General features: G+C 39.2%; 1 protein-coding gene across 3 annotated transcripts in view; it reads left to right on the top strand.

The window, feature by feature from the left end:
* Positions 1-23539, top strand: part of PTPN14 (protein tyrosine phosphatase non-receptor type 14) — a 103244-nt gene that overhangs the window by 38367 nt on the left and 41338 nt on the right. For all 3 annotated transcript variants that reach the window (XR_011903085.1, XM_072332028.1, XM_072332027.1), the window contains exon 3: positions 5768-5937. Coding sequence is in view for 2 of the 3 variants with exons in the window: in XM_072332028.1 (XP_072188129.1) it covers positions 5768-5937 (170 nt within the window). In the remaining variant the exon portion in view is untranslated. The remainder of the gene's footprint in view (positions 1-5767; positions 5938-23539) is intronic.

Raw genomic sequence — 23539 nt, 5'->3', positions numbered from 1 at the left:
TCAAGTTTCACAGAAGAGTCAAAGATATTTTGAGAAAGCTTAGATTTCTATAAGATTCCTACAACTTGATAGCTGAGTAGAATGGAGAGACCACACTAAATGTATTGGCTGAGGAAGAAAAGCAGTTCTGCAAGAATCCATGTTGGATGGAGGCTTCATGAATTCTCCAGAATGAAGCAAAGGACTTCTGTGATATATGAGTAAAGAAAAACCAAACTTCATTAAATCCCATGTGTGCAAAACAGCTAACATGCTGTTTCAAGTCTCTTCCACGCAGTCCTAGGTGAAAATGACTTCTTTTAAAGAATAAAGTACAGCTTTCATTCAATACTTTCATTTGTTCTTATCTTTAAATAGATCCCAGGTGTACCCCAACATTTACCATAGTGCTAGGAATATGTACATGTTTCTCTCAAGTTGTTTTTTAGAAATAAACAAAAAGACTGTTTGAAGCTTCTGCCAAAAAGCAAAACCGTTTGAGATAGCTGTATATATTGTTGCAAAGGACTGTCAATCATTACACCACACATAACTGAAAAACAGTATCTAATGGATTATGCATATTTCTGTTTGATCTCTGGGGAATGCAGCTCACTCCCTGACTGAGTCAGGGTTCAGGAATAGGTCAGTAGAAAGCATAGCCATATAACTACTGTAAAATCTTTTTATCCCTTTCAGCAAAGTTCTTGACAAAGCATCGGTCCTATGATCATCCATGAACAGTTGCCAGTCCCAATGAACTGGGCTCTTAAGCTTAACATAATGCAAAGTTGAATAAGAAGAGTAGGGAGGAAGGGAAAAGAGGAGGAGGGTGAATTCAGAAGCATTCTCTTATAACCTTGCACTTATCTGTGCAGATTATAGAAGGTTTTTTGTCAGTACAATAGCATTTGCCCTTCTAGTGAGACTAAGTGAACTTACTTGAAAGAGCGAAGTAATCTGTGTAACTCCGTTGTGAGATTTCGTGTCTGTTTTTTCCTTTTTTTCTCTTTATTAACTTTAAAAAAAGTTTACAGATCTTAGGGTGTTTGGGTAATAATTTGTGTTGTTTTGTGTTGTTTGTATTTTGAGGGGAAGTGAGGTCAGCAGGGGGTATTGGGCAAGGTCCACTCTAACCGAACTTACTCATGGAAGCTCAATTCCACAGTGGTACCTCCAGTACTGTTGTGTTGCAAAACCCAGACAAAGAAAGAGTGACGAGCTGCTCCATGGGGGTGGCAATTTTCTGCTGTTCTTTTTCTTTCATTCTTTTTTTTTTTTTTTTTCTAGAAGATGCTCTTTCCTTGTTGGATACAACTGGAGGTTCCTGCTCAGCATCTGATTGCCTCCACAGTTGACTTGGTTGGACTTTTCTCACCAACTGTGCTGGGGCTGAGTTCAGGCAGTGCTTCTAGGAACAGCTGGCTGAGTGAGAGCCTTAGGACAGCAGAGCTTATTGCTTTCACCCCGAGGAGCTGGAACTCTGCCTCTTCCCTGAGGATAAATATTTAGTTGGCCACTTAACCAGATGCTTTAATAAACACTGAGCCTGTCTCGCTGGATTCTTCTGAGTGAGATTTGCTGGTTTAGTGAGTGCAAGTAGTCTGGTGGTGTTGACAATTCTGCTGGTTTTGCCTGACAAAAAGACAAGTGTAGCTCTGGACTTAGGAGTATGGCTAAGTCCAAGAATAAAATGATTGCATCATTGACTGAACCAGCAGGAAAAACATCTCCCCATTGTTTTTCCTTTCTTTTTTTTTAAGAAACTATTCACATGTTTTTTTTGTGTCCAGTGTTTTTGAATTACCATGTTTCAAAGATCACATTTTCACTTAGTACACTTGGGATTCACGGGTTCCTGTGTTCAGACTGCAGCTTCTACATGAGTGTGAGCCAGTTTTCCTTCTAATACCTGGTAGGCAAGGAAAATGCCCAAACCGAGAAACAATTCTTGAGCTCTTTTCATACAGCGCTATTCATTCATTTCTGGATTAGACAGACCAAAAGCACCAGCAACTTGAGCTCTTTGTCCACAGATGGAATATGCGTGCATATGTTTAGTGTTATAAGAAGTATATCTTTGCCCATCTGTCACCCTGACTAGAAGATGTATGCTTGATTTTTTTTTTTTTAGAAGTGCCTTCATTATTTATTTTCTATACCACCTTGCTGATCTTACTTGCTTGAGCAACCCACATTAATTTGGGGCCTGCCACGAGTAAGTGTAGATACATTTTTTTTCCATGAAAACTGGAGTGAAGCCAATGTTTTGCTTTGCACGGATGGACAAATTGACCAGCTTTTGCAATTAGTCAGCTGCTTATAGATGGAAAGGTACCCTCTTTTTTTATGATTATCCTGCCATCTAACCTGTGATTTGTCTGTGTTATAAAAACGCTCTGTAGGCTAAAGTGTATGGCAGCACCTGACTCAGATTTGGGAAGGCCTTCTGTACTATCACATGATGACAGGTCATAGTGTGCTGAACTTGGAGGTTCAGCCATTTCTAGCCCTGTATTCCTTTGTTCTTGATCAGAACTAGTGATGTTCCTTGAGGTGGAGCCTCTTCAGGCATTTGTGGTAGTGGTTATGGAAGTCCTTCTGCACAGTGAGTTGTGAGAAAATTCTAACGTTTTCAAGAAGTAAAATTCCTGGCAACTAGAAGCTGATACTCAGTTAGCTGTGTTGCTCTTCCCTTCCAAGGACATGCAGTTGTGACTCAATCTCCGTTCTGCAGTTCTTGTGTTTTGTCTGCAATTGCTTGATCCTTTCCAGGATGCTTTCCAGGAAAAATGGTCATCTTTTGGCTCTGTGAAATGCATGCTTCCCATGGGGTGGTCTGCGGTATCTGCTCTACTCCAGAAGCTTAGAAGCAGCATTCTCTTCATACTCCTTAGAAGTGATTCAGATTGTATTATTTTTCCTTTTTTTCTTTCCTGGATTTGGTACATTAAGAGCCTTTTACCGTAGCAAAACTAAATTTTTGTTGCTCAGTTGCCCCACTGCTCAATGGGGAGGGACTGTGCTCATTCAAGCTGTTTAATTCTAATACCCTCAATCCCTTGAATAATTATTTCAGGCTTCAGGCTGCAAGTCATCTTAGTTGCTAGTTTACTTTAACCTAATTCCTATCACATTCAGCTGGTTAAAAAGCACTTCTTAATGCAGTGATGACTCTGGAGACAGAATAGGCATCTATCAGTTAATTAGGACTAGAGGGAATGGTTTCAAGCTGCTGCAGGGGAGATTCAGGCTGGACATTAGGAAATATTACTTCTCAGAAAGGGTGGTCAGGCACTGGAATGGACTGCCCAGGGTGCTGGTGGAGTCACCAACCCTGAGGGTGTTCAAGGAGCAACTGGGTGTTGTATTGAGAGACATGGTTTAGTGGGAGCTATTGGTAATAGGTGAACAGTTGGACTGGATGATCTTCTAGGTCTTTTCCAACCTTGGTGATTCTATGATTGGTAGTGAATTTTGGTTTTAAAGTTACCATATGGGAGATGCTGACTTGATTTTTTAATTATTTTTATTTTTATTTTTTTGTGCCCTGGATCGACTGAATGAATGAATATGTTTTTAAATTCTAGAAGGAAATACTGCACTGATTTTCTTCAAAAAGGAACCAGCTTGCTATGCTGTACCCAAGCTGCTGTTAAAGAGAACTTGTCAGTGTACAAGGTGTACTGCAGATTTGACAGACTTAACTGAGGAATCAAGTTGATTTAATTACCTTAGCTAAATGCTAGTCTGGACATTCTGGGGAATGATATGAATGATATGGATATGAACTATGCACATAATGAGGCCTTAAAGTAAATACACCCATACTACTATTCAGAGTTTTTGAATGTGATTTTCTTGTGCGTTTGACAGCTATCAAAGTATTAGAGTGGTGTTGCTTGTGCTTCTTTGTTGTAATTTCTAAGTATTGTAAAGTTTCAGTATTGCCATTGGTGGCGTGTGCCTTGGATTCTAAGTCCTGATAGATACAGTGCTTTTAGAGAAGTATCCTTTCTGTTTCTGAAGTGAAACAGACCTGTAATGGCTGCTTTAGCAAAATGTCACATTGCAAATGGTCTCTATTTTGATAACAGATCTTTGAAAATGAGAGCATCTGGGAAATTTGGTTGGAGAAATCGTGGTGGTTGATTTCCAGGTCAAACTTTTGGAGTGCATTAAAAGTAATTTCAAATGAACGCTTTGCAAAACAGGAAATAAGATTTATTTATTTTTTTTCCTACCCTGGCTCCAGTATTTTTATTTAGAAGGTGGCGCTGTGTATAAAAGCTTGTGACTGCCTGTGGAAGGATTGTTGTCCAGTTAAGCTATAACAACAAAATAAGTATTTTATTTGGTTTGGGGTTAATCTAAACTAATGGAATGTACTAGAAGGTTTCCATGGAATAGAAAATCAGTTGGATTAAACCTCAAGGATATTATTTAGATGAAATGAGAGAAATACGCATAAATAGTACTGATCCTACTTTCATCTCCTACATCTGCTCGGTGTCCAGAAAGGTTCATCCTGCTGTTTCCATTTTAGTTTTAGTATGGAGTGGGATTTTATATTGACAGCATTGATGGAAATCTCTTGTTTCTGTCAGTTGAAGTATAGCAGAAAAAACTTTGGTATGAACTACAGTTTGGGCATCAGTCAGATTTCCAAGCAAGGGGTGGCTTATTTCCTTCAGTTTTACTCCTTCAGATCTTAGTCGTAGTACTTAGTGTTAACTAAGTGTTAACTAATGTGCATTTATGGACAGTATTGGCACAGTGGGTAGGTGGTTTAGGGGCTTTTTGATAGAACCTTTCATGACGAATCAGACATGCCTTCAGCTTCTTACTACCAGTTTATAGAATTTAAGGCTCTGTTTGTGAACACTGCTTCTTGTTAATTACTCACCACCAGGAACAGTTCCTTGTGCTTCTTACAGGGCGCATGACAACAATTGAGATTGACGCAGTATATTAAATAGCTGAAGCTTTAAACGTAGTTCTTTTTGAAGAGCCTAGAGAAAACAGCTTGTCTTATGCAGTATTGACTTGCACATCATAAAACCTTGTGAATGATTTGTAATTTTTTTAAGGAAGTGATTATTATACATAATGCATCAGGAAAATGGCTCTGGAATTGATAAATACATGTTGGCATATGTGTATAGATCTCTCCAGTACCTTTATTGGAAAGGCGGTGCTATGTACAAAAGATTGTGACTGCCTGTGGAAGGATTGTCCAATTAAGTTAAGCTGTAACAACAAAGTAAGCATTCCATTTGTTTTAGGGTTAATCCAAACTACTGGAAACTATTGGAAAGTTTACATTGAGGAGTTGGAAGGGTTGCCTTGTCCTTTGTTTGCAATGGGCGTGATCTCATGAAGCTTCTGCGCTTTGATTAAGACTTGATGTTTGCTGTCTGTTCACAAGGTACAGATGTAAGCGTGTCAAATAATAAAACTGGACCAGGCGCAATCTGTAAATCAGTTTTGGTGCCTATGCCGTAATCTCAGACAGAACCCTTTAGTGTATTTGGAGAGATAAAGGGGTTGACATTACTGCATGAAGTACATTATATTGCAGTGTTAATTTGTCTTCAAGGCTGTTAAAAAAAATCACAGAATGAAAATAAATAAAAAAGAACAAACCCAACACCTATTTTTTTGTTACATATGGAAATGACAGACTTGACACAGTGCCATCTGTTCTTGTTTGCATTTGTGTCATTGGTTTTTGGTGTGTGGTCTAGCTGAAAAGGATAAACTGACACTGTTTTGTTTCTTTATCTAGACACACTACTTTGGCCTTTGGTTTCTCAGCAAGAGCCAGCAAGCCCGCTGGGTTGAACTGGAAAAGCCTCTGAAGAAGCAGCTGGACAAATTTGCCAATGAGCCTTTGCTTTTCTTCGGGGTAATGTTCTATGTGCCCAGCGTTTCCAGACTGCAACAGGAGGTAACAAGGTATGTAGATACCCTCTGTTAGCACTTCTGTGTGATAACTGTGAGGGAACGGACAATTCCTTTGTTTCTGACATTCAGCATTCACTCAGGAATCACCTGGTTCTTTCCTTTCCTGCCTGCTGCCCGAAAAGGGGAAAAGCAAGATCACAAAGCTGCATCTGTTGGGGGAAAAAAAGGATAGCGATATTGGTGTATGAATGATTATACATGGCCAACTGCAGAAACAAGAGGAACGTTAAATACATATTTAAAAATCAGAAGTAAATTTTGAAAGAGACCACAGTGACAATGCTCCTTTAACCTTCTACTGATTAGAAGAAAGCTATATACAGATGACTTTCATATACAGTTTCAGTTTATTATTCTTATGCCTGTGTTTTGTTAAAAGCGAACTTTGGTTTCTTTCTGGATTTTACCCATCCCATTCCTGATCCTTCTCCTTATAGTTCACAAAAAGATTAAAGTTGTTAGAGGGTATTAGTCCTTTAATTATGATCAGGGTGCACCTTTGCAAACAGCTTCTGTGGGAATTACCCTTTTATTCAGAGCCCTGTGCTGCAGTTGTAACAATACAGCTTTTTTGAGGGGCTGCCCTTGTAAACCACATCAGTGTGGTTTGTGCACATCTGTGTTGTATTAAAAAAAGAAAAATAGCCCACCTCACCCCAAAGGGGATGGGCTTGTTCTCTTTTTAGCCAAAATTATTTAATTGATCTGGTTTACAGCAAGGTTGCATCAGCACAGCTGTTGTAAGGTCAAGACTGGAATAAGTGGTACAGGCTGGCAGAAGCTTTCTGTGCTAGCCTTGATACTGCAAATGTCAAATTCACCATATGGTCATAGTATCTAAGACTTGTGTAAGAGTAGTTGGGAAAGAGTAGATTAATTCTTGGTGTGCAAGATATGGAGTGTTCTGTGGATTTGCATGTGGTATATTTTGAAGGATCTTTTCTTAAGATTGAACATAGGAACTATTGTGGGTAGGATGCAGAACTGATTCTTTCAAACATGAGCTGTCAAGCAGTGTCATGACTATTTATGCAGAATTCTTGTCAAACAGTGACTTGAAACTAAACTTTGATGCTTGTCTGTGTGTATTCCTGTCTTGTGTGCTTTGGAAGATGGAAGCCCCAGAATATTTCCTTCAGTATTAATTAATGTGCAGTCAGAATGTCTTTTTTTTCCTTTCTGTTTCTCGTGTTTGTTGGTCTAGCCTAATTGTGTGCACAGAAGAACTGTAGGTACTTGGATGCTATTGCCTTTTTAAGCTGCAGCCTGCAGTGCTGATTGCTCATTCTTATTTCAGTTGTGGAGGTATGTTTGCTCATTTTGCCCAGGTTGGTAATAACAAAACATTTCGGTGACAATTGAATCTCACAGCACTCTCAATTTGAGCAGCTGCTGATTTTTATTACCTTCCTTCTGATGTGATTGATAATGTATGCTGTCGAGACTTCTAAGTGTCTCACATTATTATTTTTTTTAATATCTACATCAAAACTAATGGATTTCAGATGCAGAATAGCCTGTAAGATATGGGTGGCTTTTTTTTTGTCTTCTGAAGTGATGTGATCTCTTCTGTGAGTGTAATGTAAAGCCAGGCAACCTTCAACTGTGCAATTCTAGTTAGATTCGGTAAACTTTAGGTTGAAAGCATTTAGTGGTGAATACGCAGAGAACTCCTTTGAAACAAATGCCGGAGGAAGGCTTAGTCTGAAGTCTGATTAGATGGACAAAGAGGGATGTGTTTTAGGGTTTGGGTTTAGTTGTTTTTTTGTTTTTATTATTTGATTGTACTTGGTAAACTGATTAAACACTTGTTTCGAAACTGAGAATGTATGTGTTTGAGGTTAGGCTTTATTGTGACTGGTTGACTGAGATGGTTTCTCCACTTCTGATTCGTAGCTTCAGACTATGGCTTGATAGCTGGTTATGAGAGATTTGTCCCAGGTTGAATATTGTACCAGGGACCTTGTGCAGTTGTTGAATAGAGAGGAAATGATCCAAGGCTTTTAGGTTTCGATTAGAGAGAGGAGCTCTGCTTGTGGAGTTCCTCTCACAGTGGTCAGGAGCTTTTTGTGGTTTTGCTGGTAACTTGCTATATATCACAAGCCAAATGTGGATGCACAAATAAAGGGAGCATTGGTCTCATCACTGTCTCCTTCAGTGGCAGAGACACAATGAACACCTGGCAATATGTTACATGCTGGGAGAGGAATTTAGTAGTAATCTAGTAAGTAGTCAGTGCTGTCCTTCTGAGGTACAGTGTGAGAATGTCAGCTGACATGCTGAAGCAAAACACAAGTAGCAGCGCTAACCACAGAGTGACTGAGTTTGGAAGAAATCTCTTGAGCTTATCCTGTCCAAGGATCCTTATCCTCATCCTGTGCTCAGAGCTGGATCAGCTGGAGGATGCTGCTTAGAGCTGGACTCCATTGGGTGTTTTGCATTGTCCTTAACAGAGCTTTTTCCAGCCCCTGCTCCTCTTTTTTCCCTACTTTATCTGCTCTGTCTGTTTTCTCTTGTGTTGAGACTTTCATTTGTACATAACTTCTGATCTTATTACTGTCCCTTCTGAGATCCCAGTCACTCCAGCATGCCTTTGGCCTTAAGTCCTAGAATCCCACATGCACCCAGTCCCGGAGACATCTTCCAGTGGGAACTGAATTATGGCCTCATCATTTCCTCATCATTTCCTAAGATATCAATAAAAGTTTGGCCATTTTGTAATTACTATAATTTGAATAATTATAGAAGTTTTCTTTTTTTTTTTTTTTTAAAAAAAAAAAGCAGATGAGATAAATTTAAAAAGCTCTTCAGTCTTGATGGAAGCCACAGCAGATGCCATTTGGGTGGGAATATGGGAGCTGGCACATTAGCAAAAGGAATTTTTCATAGAAAGCTCTATGGGCTACTTAGATAACCTCTTTTTAGTCATCCAGCTGTTCTCAGAGTGAGTAGCCATCGCAGGTGGAGATGCTGCACATGCTTTTGGCATATTTAAGGCACCTGGGATTTGCATGCTATCTGATATAAAGCAGTCTTTGTGATGCCTTGTAGAGTAGATATTTGCATAGATTAGAAATATAAATCTGCCTTTTATTTTCTGCAAACTCCTCAGAGGAGAGGTATCCTTTCAACCATTTATTTTAAAATAAAAAGTCTCTGTACAGTGTCTAGAGTAAACAAGAGTGCTTTCACTGTGCTTTTGTTCCAAAAACAGAGAACCCACGCACTCTTATGGCTTTCTGAAAATGTGTGAGCAGTGCTGCTTTCTGTATCGCTATCAAACAATCCATGTCCAGTTATGGTGGGTTATCTCTTTTTTCCTTACATTTCCAAGGGAAAAGTGAAGTTGCATTTTAGTTCCCACAATATCTTTCTTCACACGTGATACTCCTGTGAAAGAATGGATGTGTGTTTTGGTTTGCGTGTTTTTCTGTTTTGGAAGAAGCTTCCAGTCTCATATCTAATAATGTCTGTGCAAGTGAGGTTTGCACTGCTGCAGACTGGGGTATGCTGCTGCGAAAAGGAAGCAGTGACGTGGATGAGTAGGATATCCATGTGTGCAATAGTTAGGTTTGATTTGTCCGTGTAGAAAGAGAATCCTGCAGAATGTACACTGTGCTGCATTGGGTGCTTGCCCTGATTAGCTCTGGGCTCTGTGTTGTTCCTAGAGAGCCTGCTGCACAGCTTTTCAATGAAAGAAAACCCTGAATATTAGGAAAGAGATGACTGCACCTGCATAGAAATGTTTGCAGGTGGAGAATTGGAGTCAGTGGCTGCCAGGCTTGTTTTCTGGAGGGTCTGTGGAAGAATCAGCCTTAAACATATCCTCGTTTAACTAAATGAATGTCTTGTTTAATCACCTTAGCTCATTCTTCAGCATTTCTAGCTGTTTAGGTTTTTTTGTGTGTGTTTATCTTTTAAAGAAGTATTTTCTCACAGTCCCCCATCTTTCTCTTTCTGCAACTGCTCAATGATGACTTTGAAAACAAGAATTTTCTAAAACATACATCGCTACAGACCTTTATGACTGTGTGAGTTTTTACATCACTGGAGGATGAAACAGAGAGGAAAATATATGGTTTGTGACCACTTTGTATTTACAGGGGAAAGGGATTCTTTATTATATCACATCCTTATATGTCTGTCTGGTTTTGTGGCAAGCTCGGTGGTGTCGAACTCTTTTGACTGCTAGGGTTATAAACTGTATTAAACTGCTTTTCTTTCTGTGCTTGGTCACACTTCTAGCTTGTGGCAGTCTGAGAAGTCTCTCTGTGTAACCTCCCTGTTCATAGTAGTTGATTTGAGCACTGTGGTGACTCCATTGTCTGAAATAAGGACTTTAGTATATCATGGTGTGTCAGAAAAAAAACCCAGCACAGTGTGTACCATACAGTTCATTTGGAACAGCCCTGACTGTGCCTTTCTGAAGTAATGGGCTGGGATGGGTTGTGTGGCCATACTTGTTCATACACCTCTGATAGACCCTTAGGATTTTTTTAATGGTGATTGTTCTTGAAAATTTCGTTACTGTTAAAAATAAATACATAAATACAAAAGTATAGAGTGATATTGTACAGGGTTGCAGTACAGAGATGTGTGATTAAGTTGGATGGACAGGAAAATGAGTGAGAAGTAGGAGAGTAAACTGTTTAAAAACAAAGGTCGGAGAAATGGTCTCTCACAGCTGGAGAGAGAAATCTGAGTTCAACCATCAGTGTTACTGTTGTAACTACTTTTAAAGTTCGGTTTTCAAGCAGAGGAAGCCCTAATGCCTTGTCCAATTCTTTCTTTTCCAAAAAACATTCGTTGCTTCAAGTTTACAATGTACTTCATCCAGTCATGGTTTAGGAGTATGCTTACTCCATTAAGAAGATGGTGTCCAGGAGCAGGTTGTGTAGCTTCCAGAGAAGTAAATGCAATCAGTTTCGATTGCCCTCTTTTCTAGGAAAAATGTCTTAGTTCATGTGCAGGTGCTGGTCAGCTGTGCCATGCTTATGGGGCAGTTGTGGACACATCACATGGGACATGACACATAGCTTTTAGTTGGCACAGTAAGGTGCTTTGTGGCCTACTCAGTGAGAAATGGGAAGCACCTCTTCACCAAGAGCGTTGTGCACTTCAATGCAAGTGTGATACTAATGACTGGAACTGTTATGTGTTTTTACCATAGCATAAGCCAGTATAAGTTTCTTCTAGTAGCATTTCCAGCTCTATCATTCTATATGTTGACAGTGAACACATGTATTTTTGTTTTAGAGCTATCAATCAATGGACTGTAATTTTAAATTATCTTAATGAATTAAGACAATAATAACCTTACACAGTAGGCACCATGGTATAAGAAGGACGTAAGACTATTAGGGAACATCCAAAGGAGGGCTGTGAGGATGGTCAGGGGCATAGAGGGTGAGACATGAGGGGTGGCCGAAATCCTTGGGTTAGTTCGGTACAGAGCAGAGGAGCTGATGGAGGCCTCACGGTGGCTGCAGCTCCTCACAGGGAGTGGGGGGGGCAACACTGAGCTCTGCTCTGTGTGACAGTGACAGGTCCTGAGGGAACGGCATGGAGCTGTGCCAGGGGAGGGGCAGCTGGGGGTCAGGGAAAGGGTCTGTGCCAGAGGGTGGTGGGTATGGAACAGGCTGCCCAGGGCAGTGGGCATGGTCCCCAGTGCTGGAGCATTTGGACAGTGCTCTCTGACACTGAGATTGAACGTTGGGTGGTGCCGCGTGGAGGCTTGGATATGAACTTAGTGATCCTTGTGCTTCCCTTCCAACTCGGGGTATTCTGCTTGTGTTGACAGCAGCCCTCATCCATCTCAGCTTCCGGTTGGAGAGCTCATGCAGCCAGATGTGCAGCTTTTCAGCTGCTGGATGAGTCGTTAGAGCCATGGTTGGCCACCCAGGCTTAGGCAGCCTGGAACATTTCCATTTTGGTGCTCCTTTGATGGTTTTATTGTTTTAATTATTGGACTTTTTAAATATTAGTGGCTACTGCAGCATAAAAAAAAAAAATACACACACATTAGGCTTGTAGTACACTTTGTAAACAGCCTGATACTTAATAAGCCTTAATGATGTTTTTAGAGCACAACAGCAACAAATAATGTGCAGTGTTTGCTTGGTCTCTTCTTGCATTCATATCGTTATGTGTTTTGTTTTGCTTTTCGGTAATGTTCATGTTTGAGGGGACTTGGGGTTTTTCTTTTGCCTTCGTATTTTACTGAATGTTTAAGGTCTAACATAAAAATAAGACCTCCTTCAAGATTCAGCATTAATTCCCTGTTTATAAAATAATTTGCTGAGGAGGGCAAACCCTTCTCCCTGCTGACTTTCTTCAGTGAATGGGGAGCTTGTTCTCTGTATGTTGATTATTGAAAGCTGAGCTCTTTGTGCCAGATATTTTAAGAAGCTGTTGATGCTTAGATCTAATCTATTACATTATATGGTGCTTTTAGACCAGAAAGCGAATGTGTTTTCATGTCTGTGGTTGTGCAGTACATATGTAGCAATTCTAAAAAAGCATTGCATAACTATAAATACAGTTTTGGATACTTCAGCCTGCATTCTTGCTTTAGTGTGTTTTGAAGGCAGTGGCTGTGATGGTTAGAAATGTTGTAACAGGAATATCTTGGCATTAGACAGTATCGTTTTTTCATCTGATCATGAGGAAATAATACTTATTTTATGTTCTTGGGCTTAGTCACGTATTCATACATATCTCTCCCCTGATGGAAACTGTTTGTATTAAATTTCAGTAGATCTGACGCTTTTAAGGTACTCTAGACTATTTACTGGACCATTTAAATGGCAGAAAATTATGTTTTGAGTTTCTAATTCTTAAATGACAGCATTTACAGGTTGCTGGAGCTTCCTTGTTGGTTTTGTGTAGACCAGCTTGAATTCATCCATGTCATTTGGGTGGTAGAGGTATTCAAACAGCTTGCACTGAGTGCTGAGCAGCTCTTGCTGAAGAATGAGGAATGTGAATGGCTTTTACTATAGTTGGGAACCAGAAATTATTTAGACTTCAGGAAAAATTTTACACTTAAAGAAAATGATGTTTAATTTAAGATGTAGAGCAGGCAAACAAAAAGCAAATTTCATCACAGTTTCATTTCTAAATAGAAATAGTGTTCCACAGACAGCGGTTATAAGAGTTAAAGAAGTGTTGTTTTCAAATAGAAAGGCTTCAGGAAAACACACAGCATTCCAGGTCATCTGTTAAATTGACTTTTCAGTGTTTCCCTTCTCAAACTACATCCAAGGGCTTGATTCTGAGTTGCTATGTGTTTTTAGTCATGTCCAAGCATATTTAGGGCCTGGAAGCAATAGGCAAGAGGATGCAGTTCAGTTTTGTGGGTGTGTTGTTATGTTACGTCAGTATAAATGTCTTATATACAGGCGTTCATCTGAACTGGTATTTAGCACAAGACAGAGGACGTAGTTTGTCATAGCATGGAATAAATTCAAGAATTAATTGGCTAGTCTAAAAATAGCATATATTTTAATACACTTTTATGAAAGTAAACAAGCCAATGGAGTTCTAGTGTCAAACAAGTGACATGCTGGTACTAGAACTGTTTCCTTTTGCTTCCTTAATGGTGGAGAAGAAAAAGAAATTCTTAATGCTCATAAAGTAGAAAGAACATTTACATGAAATGAAACAGCTTTAAAATAAAGGCCAAATTCTACATGGTTACTTATTAAAAAGGACAGCTTATCATCCCTTTCACTTGTGATTGCCCTACTTTTGCCCAACTTTTCAGGGCCAGGTTCTGACCTCTGCATTAATGACTTACACATAATATCATCTCTGAGAAAAGAATGGCTTGTTTTTAACCAGTCTGTTGTTGCTGGACAGAAGAAGGGAATGTGTTAGTTCAGTGAATAGCTGTTTTTATTTTCTCAGTTGTAGCTTTAGGGGAGAATCTTGAGAATCTTATACTGAGAATGGCTGGGGTGTCTACGGGAGCAATTTTGCTTCTCCCTCTTTAAGAAAAAAATAAAAACTAAGAGGGATTCTATTTAATCCTTTGGTTTATGAGAAATTGGATAGGAGAAGTGGAAAAATGGAAAACGCTTCTTATCCCCAGATGCTTGAGTCACAGAAGTGCCCATAAGCCTTTATGTATGTCCTTAAATAAAGATGAAAGAAAGCATCCTCTTCTAATCCATGAAGTGTGCAGCTCACTGCTTTTGTCATTTAAACTATTGCAAAGTGCTTGACTGTCTTTTTCCTCCATAAGGTGTAATAGCAATGCATAGCATTGTGAAATGGGTCTGCCCATTCATTAAGTAGCACTGTATACACAGTGCATATCATAGTGTACCTTACGGGCTGGTGTGCTGATTTTGACTCGTCTCCCAGGGTAGCTTAAGGCGCTTGTTTAGACAGATGAACTGTTACCTAGGCTGGGGCTAATATCCTGTTATCTTTCTACATGCTGCAGTAGCAGTGAGTTGTACTTTCTTTAGTGAAGTGCAGACTTCTAGAGGATGTTTTATGGTGAGTCTCTGTGATGCAGTCTGGTTCTTCTGTAATCATGCATCTTCTCTCAATGAGCCTCAGGAATAAAGGTTGCTCCAGACTTCCTGTGTAATCAGAGGGAACAAAAGGGCAATTCCAGAGCATGATTCAGGATTCTTCTGCTGTGGATCACTTTCCTCAGGTGATTCATCCTTTCTCTACTGCTTGTGTCGAAAAGGGAACTGCAGCTTACTGGTCTTCTGTTAAGGAGCCTCAGGTTGATGTCTGAAATATGGCTACAGTGTCAGAAAGAGTCATTTGGGCCAGCAGCTTTGAGCAAACAGACCCTTGCTTTTGATTGGGGTTATTATTTTTTAAAATTCAAGACTTCTGTAGACAGTGGAAATCTTGATTACAGGAGTATTGCAAGTCTTCAGTCAAATTTATTGAACTTTGGCCATCCTACAGGCTGGAGGGAGCAAACGTTGTGTTCCTTCCCTATTGCTGAGATGCAACACGTTTGAAATACACCCTTTTTTTCAGGGAACTGAATTGCTTTTAATAGTTTTTCCCTTATTGGCGGAATAGAAAGCTGAAAGATGTCAGTACAATCCCGAAGTCTCTGAGTGTGCTTAAAAGAAGCATTTGTGTGGAGGCCCTTATGCAGCTGAAAATCTCAAAAAGAATTTGGCAGAAGTGTTGGTGTCAGAAGATGGCACATTCCTGTGCAGTGAAATGTTTACTGGTTCCCTGTTTTATCTTTGGCAGCTGCTTTTGCATTTGATATCTTCAGCTGTTTTGAAGCTTTTAAAAAAGAATAATTATTCGTTTCATGAAATGAATCTACTTTATCCACCCAACAGGGCAATGATTCATATACTTCTTTGGCAACATTGCCCATTGTTATCAGAGCTGCATTTGCTTTTGCAGGATTGCGTTTACTCCTGTTAGAGGGAAGTTCTAACACCTTCTTGGGCCGTCATTTTATTGCATGGTTTGCTGATGTGCAGAGTGACTGTTCAACTGTTCCTGTGAAAACCCTCCAGTCATCAGTCTTTGGGAAAGGGAAACAACCTGAGTTTTCATGTTTTCTGCAGATTGGGAACCCTAACTTAAGATGCTTCAGTAATGGCTTCTCAGGAATGATCTGCAGTACTGTAGGCCCAACACACAGGCAGCAACTTCACTGCGTCTCATTTCACTGTTTTCTTATTACTGGAGATATATATAAATGTAATAAATGAACTGGATTTTAGTTCCATTCAAAGTAAAATTCTCCTAAGTACAGTAGAGCTTTATTTGAATGTTGCATTACATGGGATGGGAATACTACCTGAAGGTTTTAATAATTTTTGTTGTTGTTTTTTGTTTGAGTTCCATAAATCCTCAAACTTTCCCTCCAGACTAGCAGAGCCTTTAAATAAAGTTCAGATTAAGCCCATGTTCTGTAATTTTCCATGTATCTACTTTCTCTTTGAATGGAGTAACACCTGAGTATACTTTGCATACTGTTCTGCTCTACAAAGCATCCTTTTATGATATGCTTCTGTGTGCTTACATATGTGTATTGGCTGGTTGGTGTTACATCTTTTGCATGAATACATAGAAGTGCATTTACCCTGAAACAGCTAGTTGTCTTGTTTCATTGCTGAGGTCAGAGTTCTACTGGAGGAAAGTATGTTAAAAAATATATTCGAAATTGAGACAAGATTTGAGATGGATGGAATATGTTTTAATTACTCCAACTGCTATAAACAAGGAGGGAAGTATATGGGACACGTACAACTTTTCATGGTTCTTTGTGTGTGTGTCTGGAGAATAATTTAGAGTCATGCTTGTACTTAAACCAATTTAAAAAAAACACTTGTTTATTTTCAGTATTGTAGACTATGAGCTAGAGTACACATATGTTTAGTTAACTCACCACATTTCTTTTTGCGTGATATTCTAACCTGCTTGGCCATTAACCTGGCTGGCTACCAGGAGAATTTTCAAACTGTTGACTCATATTGCTTCCATATGCATCTTAAACCACCTTTTCCCACAGTGGAGACAGCTTGAAGGTTAGCTGTGTATACAGGGTAGAGAACAGCATGTTTTGAACTGAGTCAACACATGTGAGTAATATGAAATAAATGGAAGCTATTATTTACATTTTCATCTAATCTCATTTTTGCTGAAATTTTGCTGGGTTTCAGAATCGGAAAACAACAAGAGAGTGTTTTTGTGCTTTGCTTCCTGAGGGAGGATCCTGTGTGGAAGTGGAGGAGATCATGTTCGTAAGTAGGTGAGGGTAGAGGCAGCAGTTTTTAGACCAATAAACAAAACAAAAACTGTAAAGTACTTGTGGTGGTGTTTGGTTTTTTTTTCCTTTTTTTTTTTCTTTCTTTCCTGCAGACTGCACAAAAAAGGTGAAGGAAGCATGAGTTGATTTCTCTCATAGGCTTTGATAATCACTCTAGTTGTGGAGGCAATTGATGGAGAAGAGATCTGGGTTTAGTTCCAGTGTTACCACTGTTAAGGAAGGTTGCATCTTTCTCTTACCTTTAATGTGCTCACTGTGTTGGGTTTGTAGTTTCTTTTTGTTCTTTTGAAGTGGACTGGGCTGCAAGAATGAAAATACTGATCATCATATGCAGCCTTTAAGAGTTATAAGAAAAGAAACAGGCAGTGCACTGCTGCAGTTGGTCTGTTGGGTAATTCAGCTGACTGAATTGGTAAAGCTGTAAACTCTTGCTTTTTGTTTTTTGATCATTTAAGAAAAAAATAGCTGGGAGCAAGCATCTCCCATACTGTGGCCAAATGCATCTGCCTCATTTCAGAAGGCACAAACGTGTAGTTAACTATGTGAGTACTCTGAAGTCAATGGGTCTGCCATGTTGAACAATAAAACTATTTCAACATGTGCTAAAAAATCCAAAACAGATGGATGCATGGCATATTACTTATAAATAAATATGGCTAATGAACTCTTCACTCCCAGATATTTTAGTCTAGTATTTCCATGTCATATTTATGTTTTTATTGAATGTCGTTTTTCAGCTGAAAATTTTGCCATTTTTGCAGTTCTCTTCTGGCCTTTATAAATGTGAATGCTCTGGTGGCGTCACCATGGTTTGGCTTTGTTGGACTCTAACTTGAAGGGAGCATGCTTAGCCTTTGCTGAGAGATGAGGCTTGTAAAGCGAGAGAATATGGCTTCCCACATTTTTTACTCAAAACGGCATGTTGGAGTTTTGTACTGTATAATTCTTCAGGTATTCGGATTAACCCTGATAAAATTATAGGTGGTTGTGAGGGAGTTTATTGTGCTTATAAATTGTAGTGGGGCTCCCTGTAATTTGTTATAATTAATTCAAGAGTTCAAGGGCAGAAAATCAGGATCAGGTTGTGGCATGCCTTCCTTTCTTGCTAAAGCATGCTATTACTAGCCTTCTTATTTAAGGTTTGGCTTCATATTTGTGGGTTTATTTGAACTCAGAGTATCAAAAAAATATAATATGCTGTTTTTCAAAATAGAATAGATCCTAAGACAGAGGATGGGTCTGTTGCAGCTGGGGGTTCCTTTTTAAATACAGAGAAATAGGTGGATACCAAAAAGTTGCATCTGCTGGCTAAGCCTTTCAAGGAAGGAGTACGTGTTTTGGAAGGCTCGTGCCATGTCTGCAGGCCTCAACAGGGACTGGGTGCATGTAAGTGCTTGTGGTCTATAAAAAATAAAATACAATGGCAGGATAAACAAAACACTCACAAAGCATTTCTTTAAAATCCAATCTCCCTTCACATGATGGTCATATCACTAAGACAGGACATGGTGGTGGTGGCTGGAGACAAAAGGTGTCTGCAGAAAGGCAGGGCCTGTGAGCAGCAGCGTGGTACCTCATGGTTCTGCTTTGTCACCCAGCTCCAACCTAGGGAGAGGGAAACTCCAGCAATGGACAAACCTCCAAATTTGTTCAGTCTTCTGCTGCCAGTAGGACTGCTTAATAGTATAGTAACCCATGTGCCACATCTCCACATTTCCTGAGCACCTCCACGGATGGTGATTCCACCACCTCCCTGGGCAGTCTGTGCCAGTGCCTCACCGTTCTTTCCAAGATATGTTTCCTAATGTGCAACCTGAACCTCCCCTGGAGCAGTCCTCTTATCCTATCACAGTTACCTGGGAGAAGAGGCCTACCTCCATTTCACTACAACCAGGTCACTGTAGAGAGCAATAGCATCTCCTGAACCTCCTCTTCTCCAGACTGAACAATCCCAGTTCCTCAGCCACTCTGCTTACAGTGCAAGCCAGTTTATTATTTGCCTCTATGCTTGCAAATTGCATATCAAAACAAATGGAAATGCCTGTCATTGTGAAATTAGCCTGTCTTATCCAGATTCTTTTTTTCACCCATTTAGCTGTAAACTCTTGCTTTTAAAATGAGAGAGACTAAGAGATGAGGGGGTAGATAAGAATTGTATTTTGATTGAGATGAGAGGATAGATATGAATTGTGTTATCTGTCCTCCTTTTTCAGTTGTACAAAGACATAAAAAAAATGATGCTAACCCAGCATTGTTCTAACTTAATTGGAAGGGGAAAAGGAATGACACCAATCTTTCCATATGTTTAATTTTTAGTTTCCGTCATCTTTTCCACCCAGCTGCTGAAGGAAACCAGGATGTAGGAAGGTTGGATGCTGTTTCTGAACCATCTAATTTCTCAGTTACCTGATGCTAACCTTTATCTACTTTCTAGGGTTGTTTGATCAAGGAGTTCTTATCCTAAAAACTGTTATGACTGTTTATACTCTTGGCATTGATAGTTTGCACTTCTGAAGGAATATTCTCCTGTGTGTGTGACAAAGACTCCTTTTGTCTCCTCATTTTCTGGCAAGGCTGCTGGTCTTTCTGAAGATCTGCTGCAGGGTGTGGCAGGCTTGTTTTCAGTAATATCCTTCCAAAAATATTGCTCTTTGGTAGTGGAGCACAGCCCTGGTTTTGGTTGTTTTTTTTTTATATTCTTTCATAAATCCCAGATAAATGGCTATTGTCTAGTGCTGCGAAATATCAGGCTTCCGCTGGGAGATAAATGGATGAAATTCCAGAGGAGCAAGCTAGAGTTGGTGTTTATCAACACCATCTAAGTTTTCTTTAGAAAGGCAAAGACAAGACCGTAGCACTGCATTACTGTCAATGACATCATCAATGTATGTGTATCTTTTTTTTTTAAATACCTTTAGATTAAGATGTGCTGATGGAATCTTTACTTCCAAATGTGTTTCAGCCTGTTCGAGCCCAGAAATCAAAACACCAACTTTGCCAACATACTAAACGTTGTATCTGAAGAGACCAATCTTATCTACCTGCTTTTCTTTATTGCCATATAAAATGTAGCTCAATTTTGGAGTAAATTTTGTCGCAGTATTGAGTGACCCACATCAAATAAGCAATATCCAGTAAGCAGCATTCTTGACTGAGACTTAGGAACAAAATCTAACTTTCCCAAATCTGCCTTGGTTTCTTGTCTGAGTTGCTTCACCAGCCACATGCCTCAGATTCTATTCATGAAATAAGGCTACTTCTGTTTAAAGCATGTTTTTCTCAGATAAGCAATCAGGAAGAGTTAAATGTTTTCATTTTCTCAAGTGTGTAATAAATAAAAACAATATTTTTGTCTTTATCAAATAGTTCCTTTGCTTTCACGTTGAATAGCTGTAATCTGACTCATCTAGCTCAAAGGCTGAGAAAATTTGAAAGACCACATGCTTAAAATCAAAAGAATGAATTTCTTTTAAAAATGTAGCATCTACTTTTCTGTGGAATCCTGTTGCTACTTAAACCAAGATCATGGCACATTTTAAGGGGTAGAAAGAATAAAAGATTCACAAATATCAAAGCTAATGCTTAAAATAATTCTAGTACACGATAAAAGCCCTCTGTTCATGAGAAATTGCTTCCCCTGTGGGCAGATAATTGCATAACTGTAGGTTGCATAGTCTCTGTTCAGAAGAATATTACCATTCTGAGGTAAACCTAAATAACCTGTGTCAGGCTGTTGTTGTGATTCAATGAGAATTTTATTGTGTCCCTAATTTTTGAAGATGATCTTGTATTCTAATAGATTTATTATTATTATTTTCATTTGATTTTATTTTTTAAAGTCGGAAGAGAGCTGAAACACTTGTGGGCCAATCCTCCTCTCCTTTGAGTCTTGAAGGCTTTGTAATTTGGGCATATGAATTTAGTAAAGCAGTTCTCTCTTCTTCCAGAAATGAAGTTGAGCTACATAGCTGTGCAGTTATCCAAGAGATAGGCTTGAGGCCAAAATGGTACCTAATGAGTTATAAAAAACGTCAAGCCAGTAATTGCATCATTAGAAACAATTTTAAAGGGGTTGGACCTCTTGGATAACTAATGTTTTCAGGTGCTTTTATGTATTTTAACATGCACTTATGATAACGAGTTACTGGTATGGAAACTAACATGTTTGTTCGTACTGACTTGAAGTTTCTAGGGAAACACATTGACTGATTAAAAAAACAGTTTTGAAAAGTCTTTGATGCTGTTCAGGAGACATTGTGCATTTCCCCAATCCTTCCTGTCCCTGAGAAAGTAAAAGTAAAAGCAGGGAATGATAGCAAAGATGTAGACTGATCAGTACAGCATTTAAACAGTACTAATCCTTCTTGTAGATGGATTTTAAAAGCCTTCATCAGTAAGCGTTTTTTATCCTGTTTTTGCATGTTTCCAGTCAGAGTTGGATATTGATTGATAGGTCTGATAACAGGTAGTTATTTGATGAAATATTTACCCAGTGACTCTCTGTAGAAGTTAACAGCAGGAGAACTGAAGATACAGCGCACCAACATAATTACTCTGCAAAATTAACCCATGTTCTTACTTTTTTAAACCACCCTTAAATATCTCCATGCAGTTCTGACTCCCAGTGTTGGTTGGGTCAGGTTCTGCATGACTGCCTGTATTTTGGAAGTATTCCTTATTGAAGAGATTGTAAATCAAAGGCGTTGAGTTACTTTATGCATACTTAGAAGAGCAGCAGAAATAATGTATTGGATAATCAGTGGTGATTGAGCAGTACAGGGAAGTCAGTGACACTCTACAGACATCCATGTTGTTTTTTGAAGTGAGAGCAGAACAGGAAACTTGGTCTTGGGAGGTCTTTGTGGAATTGTATGGGTAAATGGAGTTTCCATAGGTTTACACAGCTGCAGCTGAGTCATAATGTGGGTATTGTAATTACATTTCAAAACGTTACCCTTATCTCCTGCTTCTAGGGGTTTTAACCCTCTGACGTGTTATGTATTGCTAAAATGCAGATGTTGATTCTGGAATACAAATGTTCTCGTAACTGTCCAGTTTACTTTAGAAAAAGTGTGCTTTTCAGTGCAATAGATGCAAGTGTACTCTTCATGTATTCTGTATTGGTTAAATAGAGTTGTGGGAAATGATACCCTTATAATTATGGCTTTGTTCAGACGTGTTGTCCACTCCCATTCCCTTTGGAAATAGCTACGGGCTGGCAAACTGTAGTAGCCTTCATTACAGTGAATACACAAAGGCTCTGCTAAAAACTGTTAACCCAAAATGAGAACTAAAGGTGGGGGATTTCAGCTGTCAGTCCACTTGGCTGTGGTGGTCTCTCTTCTTCCCTGTGCTCCCATAGTATCCCAGACTGACTTTGTGTGTAAAGCTTTGTAAGTTTTAATTTTGAATTCGTTGCCTCTTATTAATTGGGAGTAAAGTTTGTAAACCTCTCTTTTGTTCAATTTCCATATGCTTTCCTGGCTAAACCACTTAATAAGAGGCTTATGAAATGCATGTTTTTATGTGCTGTTCTGGAACAGCTTTCCTCAGTGAATGTATAGCCAAATCATTTTTAAAATGTTTAACTGCCTTCAAATTGTAGAGATACTTTAGCAACTCAAACAAAGAGCATTCTCAGCTATAGCACAGTGATAAAATAACAGTGTTTAAAATAATTTCAGATGAAGGAGCCTCAAATCCTAGATAGAACATGGGCTAATTTCAGCTCCCTGTTGACTGGGCAGAAAGCCTGACCACAGTTTTGCAGAACAACTGAGTCATGAATCTGTGGCTCCTCGAGCTGTTATGGCCTTTGAGCAGAGCTTCCTTCAGGGCATTCAGTAACAGCTCTACCTCTTTCTGAGCAGTCAGATTAGTGACTCCAGTTCATGCTTTATGTGACTATGGTGTATTAATGACAAATCCTAGTATTTGGTTCTACTATAGTGTTGGTAAATGCAATGCTGTACCATAATATTGTAGAATATTGCTGTTAGGTTTTTTGAGCATGACCTGTATCACACACAGGTTTACATACCTTCAAGTGGGCATTTTTTCCATGAAGTAAGTGCTAAATGATTTCTTAAAGTGTTTTTCTGAACTCTTGTCTAAAACTGCTAGTATAGCACATCATTGTGCCTTTTGAAAGCTGTGGTCACAGTATTTGGTACTCCGGTAACTGCACTGACATTCTATATTTTGCTTACTTAGAGAAACCATAGTTTGGGTTATCAGCGGTTTTGGGGTACTATGGTTGAAATCAGGGCTTCATGAAAGCTGGTGATACTCTTGACTTTTATAGAGCTGGGATGTCGTGGTAGGATTTTACATTATTTTGACTTCTGTGTAGTCTTTTACCTTTGTGTCTGTTTTAGTAATAGTTCTAACTATACAGAGCTTTAAGGAAGATGGAGGATTTTTCCTTCTGTTCTGCCAGACTAGAATGTGCAACTCATGCATATATATGTACCAGTGCCATAAATAGCATGCTTCAGGATTACAGGTCTTTAAGATCAGATTCAGCAAACACTTACTCACCTACATACTTGACAAAGCAGTTTACATCAGGCTTGTATGAAAGCGTGTGTATTTTCAGAATTTAGAGTTAGTCATTGCAAAGAACTGCAAACAAGCTGACTTGTCTCTTGCACTGGGCAAGTGTGAAGCCGGGGGCTGAAGCACAGGTGTCATGCTGAGCAGCAGTATGATTTTACATTGCCTCTCTCCATCAGATTTCAGAGTTAGCCAAAGATTTAGCCTTTATGATGCAGTGAAAGCCATGTCTAAGCACTTCTGGTGAATATTTTCTTTCCTCTTTGA

This window comes from Excalfactoria chinensis, chromosome 3 (assembly GCF_039878825.1).
Source record: "Excalfactoria chinensis isolate bCotChi1 chromosome 3, bCotChi1.hap2, whole genome shotgun sequence".
Taxonomy (NCBI): Eukaryota; Metazoa; Chordata; class Aves; order Galliformes; family Phasianidae; genus Excalfactoria; species Excalfactoria chinensis.
This window is presented reverse-complemented; position numbering and strand designations above follow the sequence as displayed.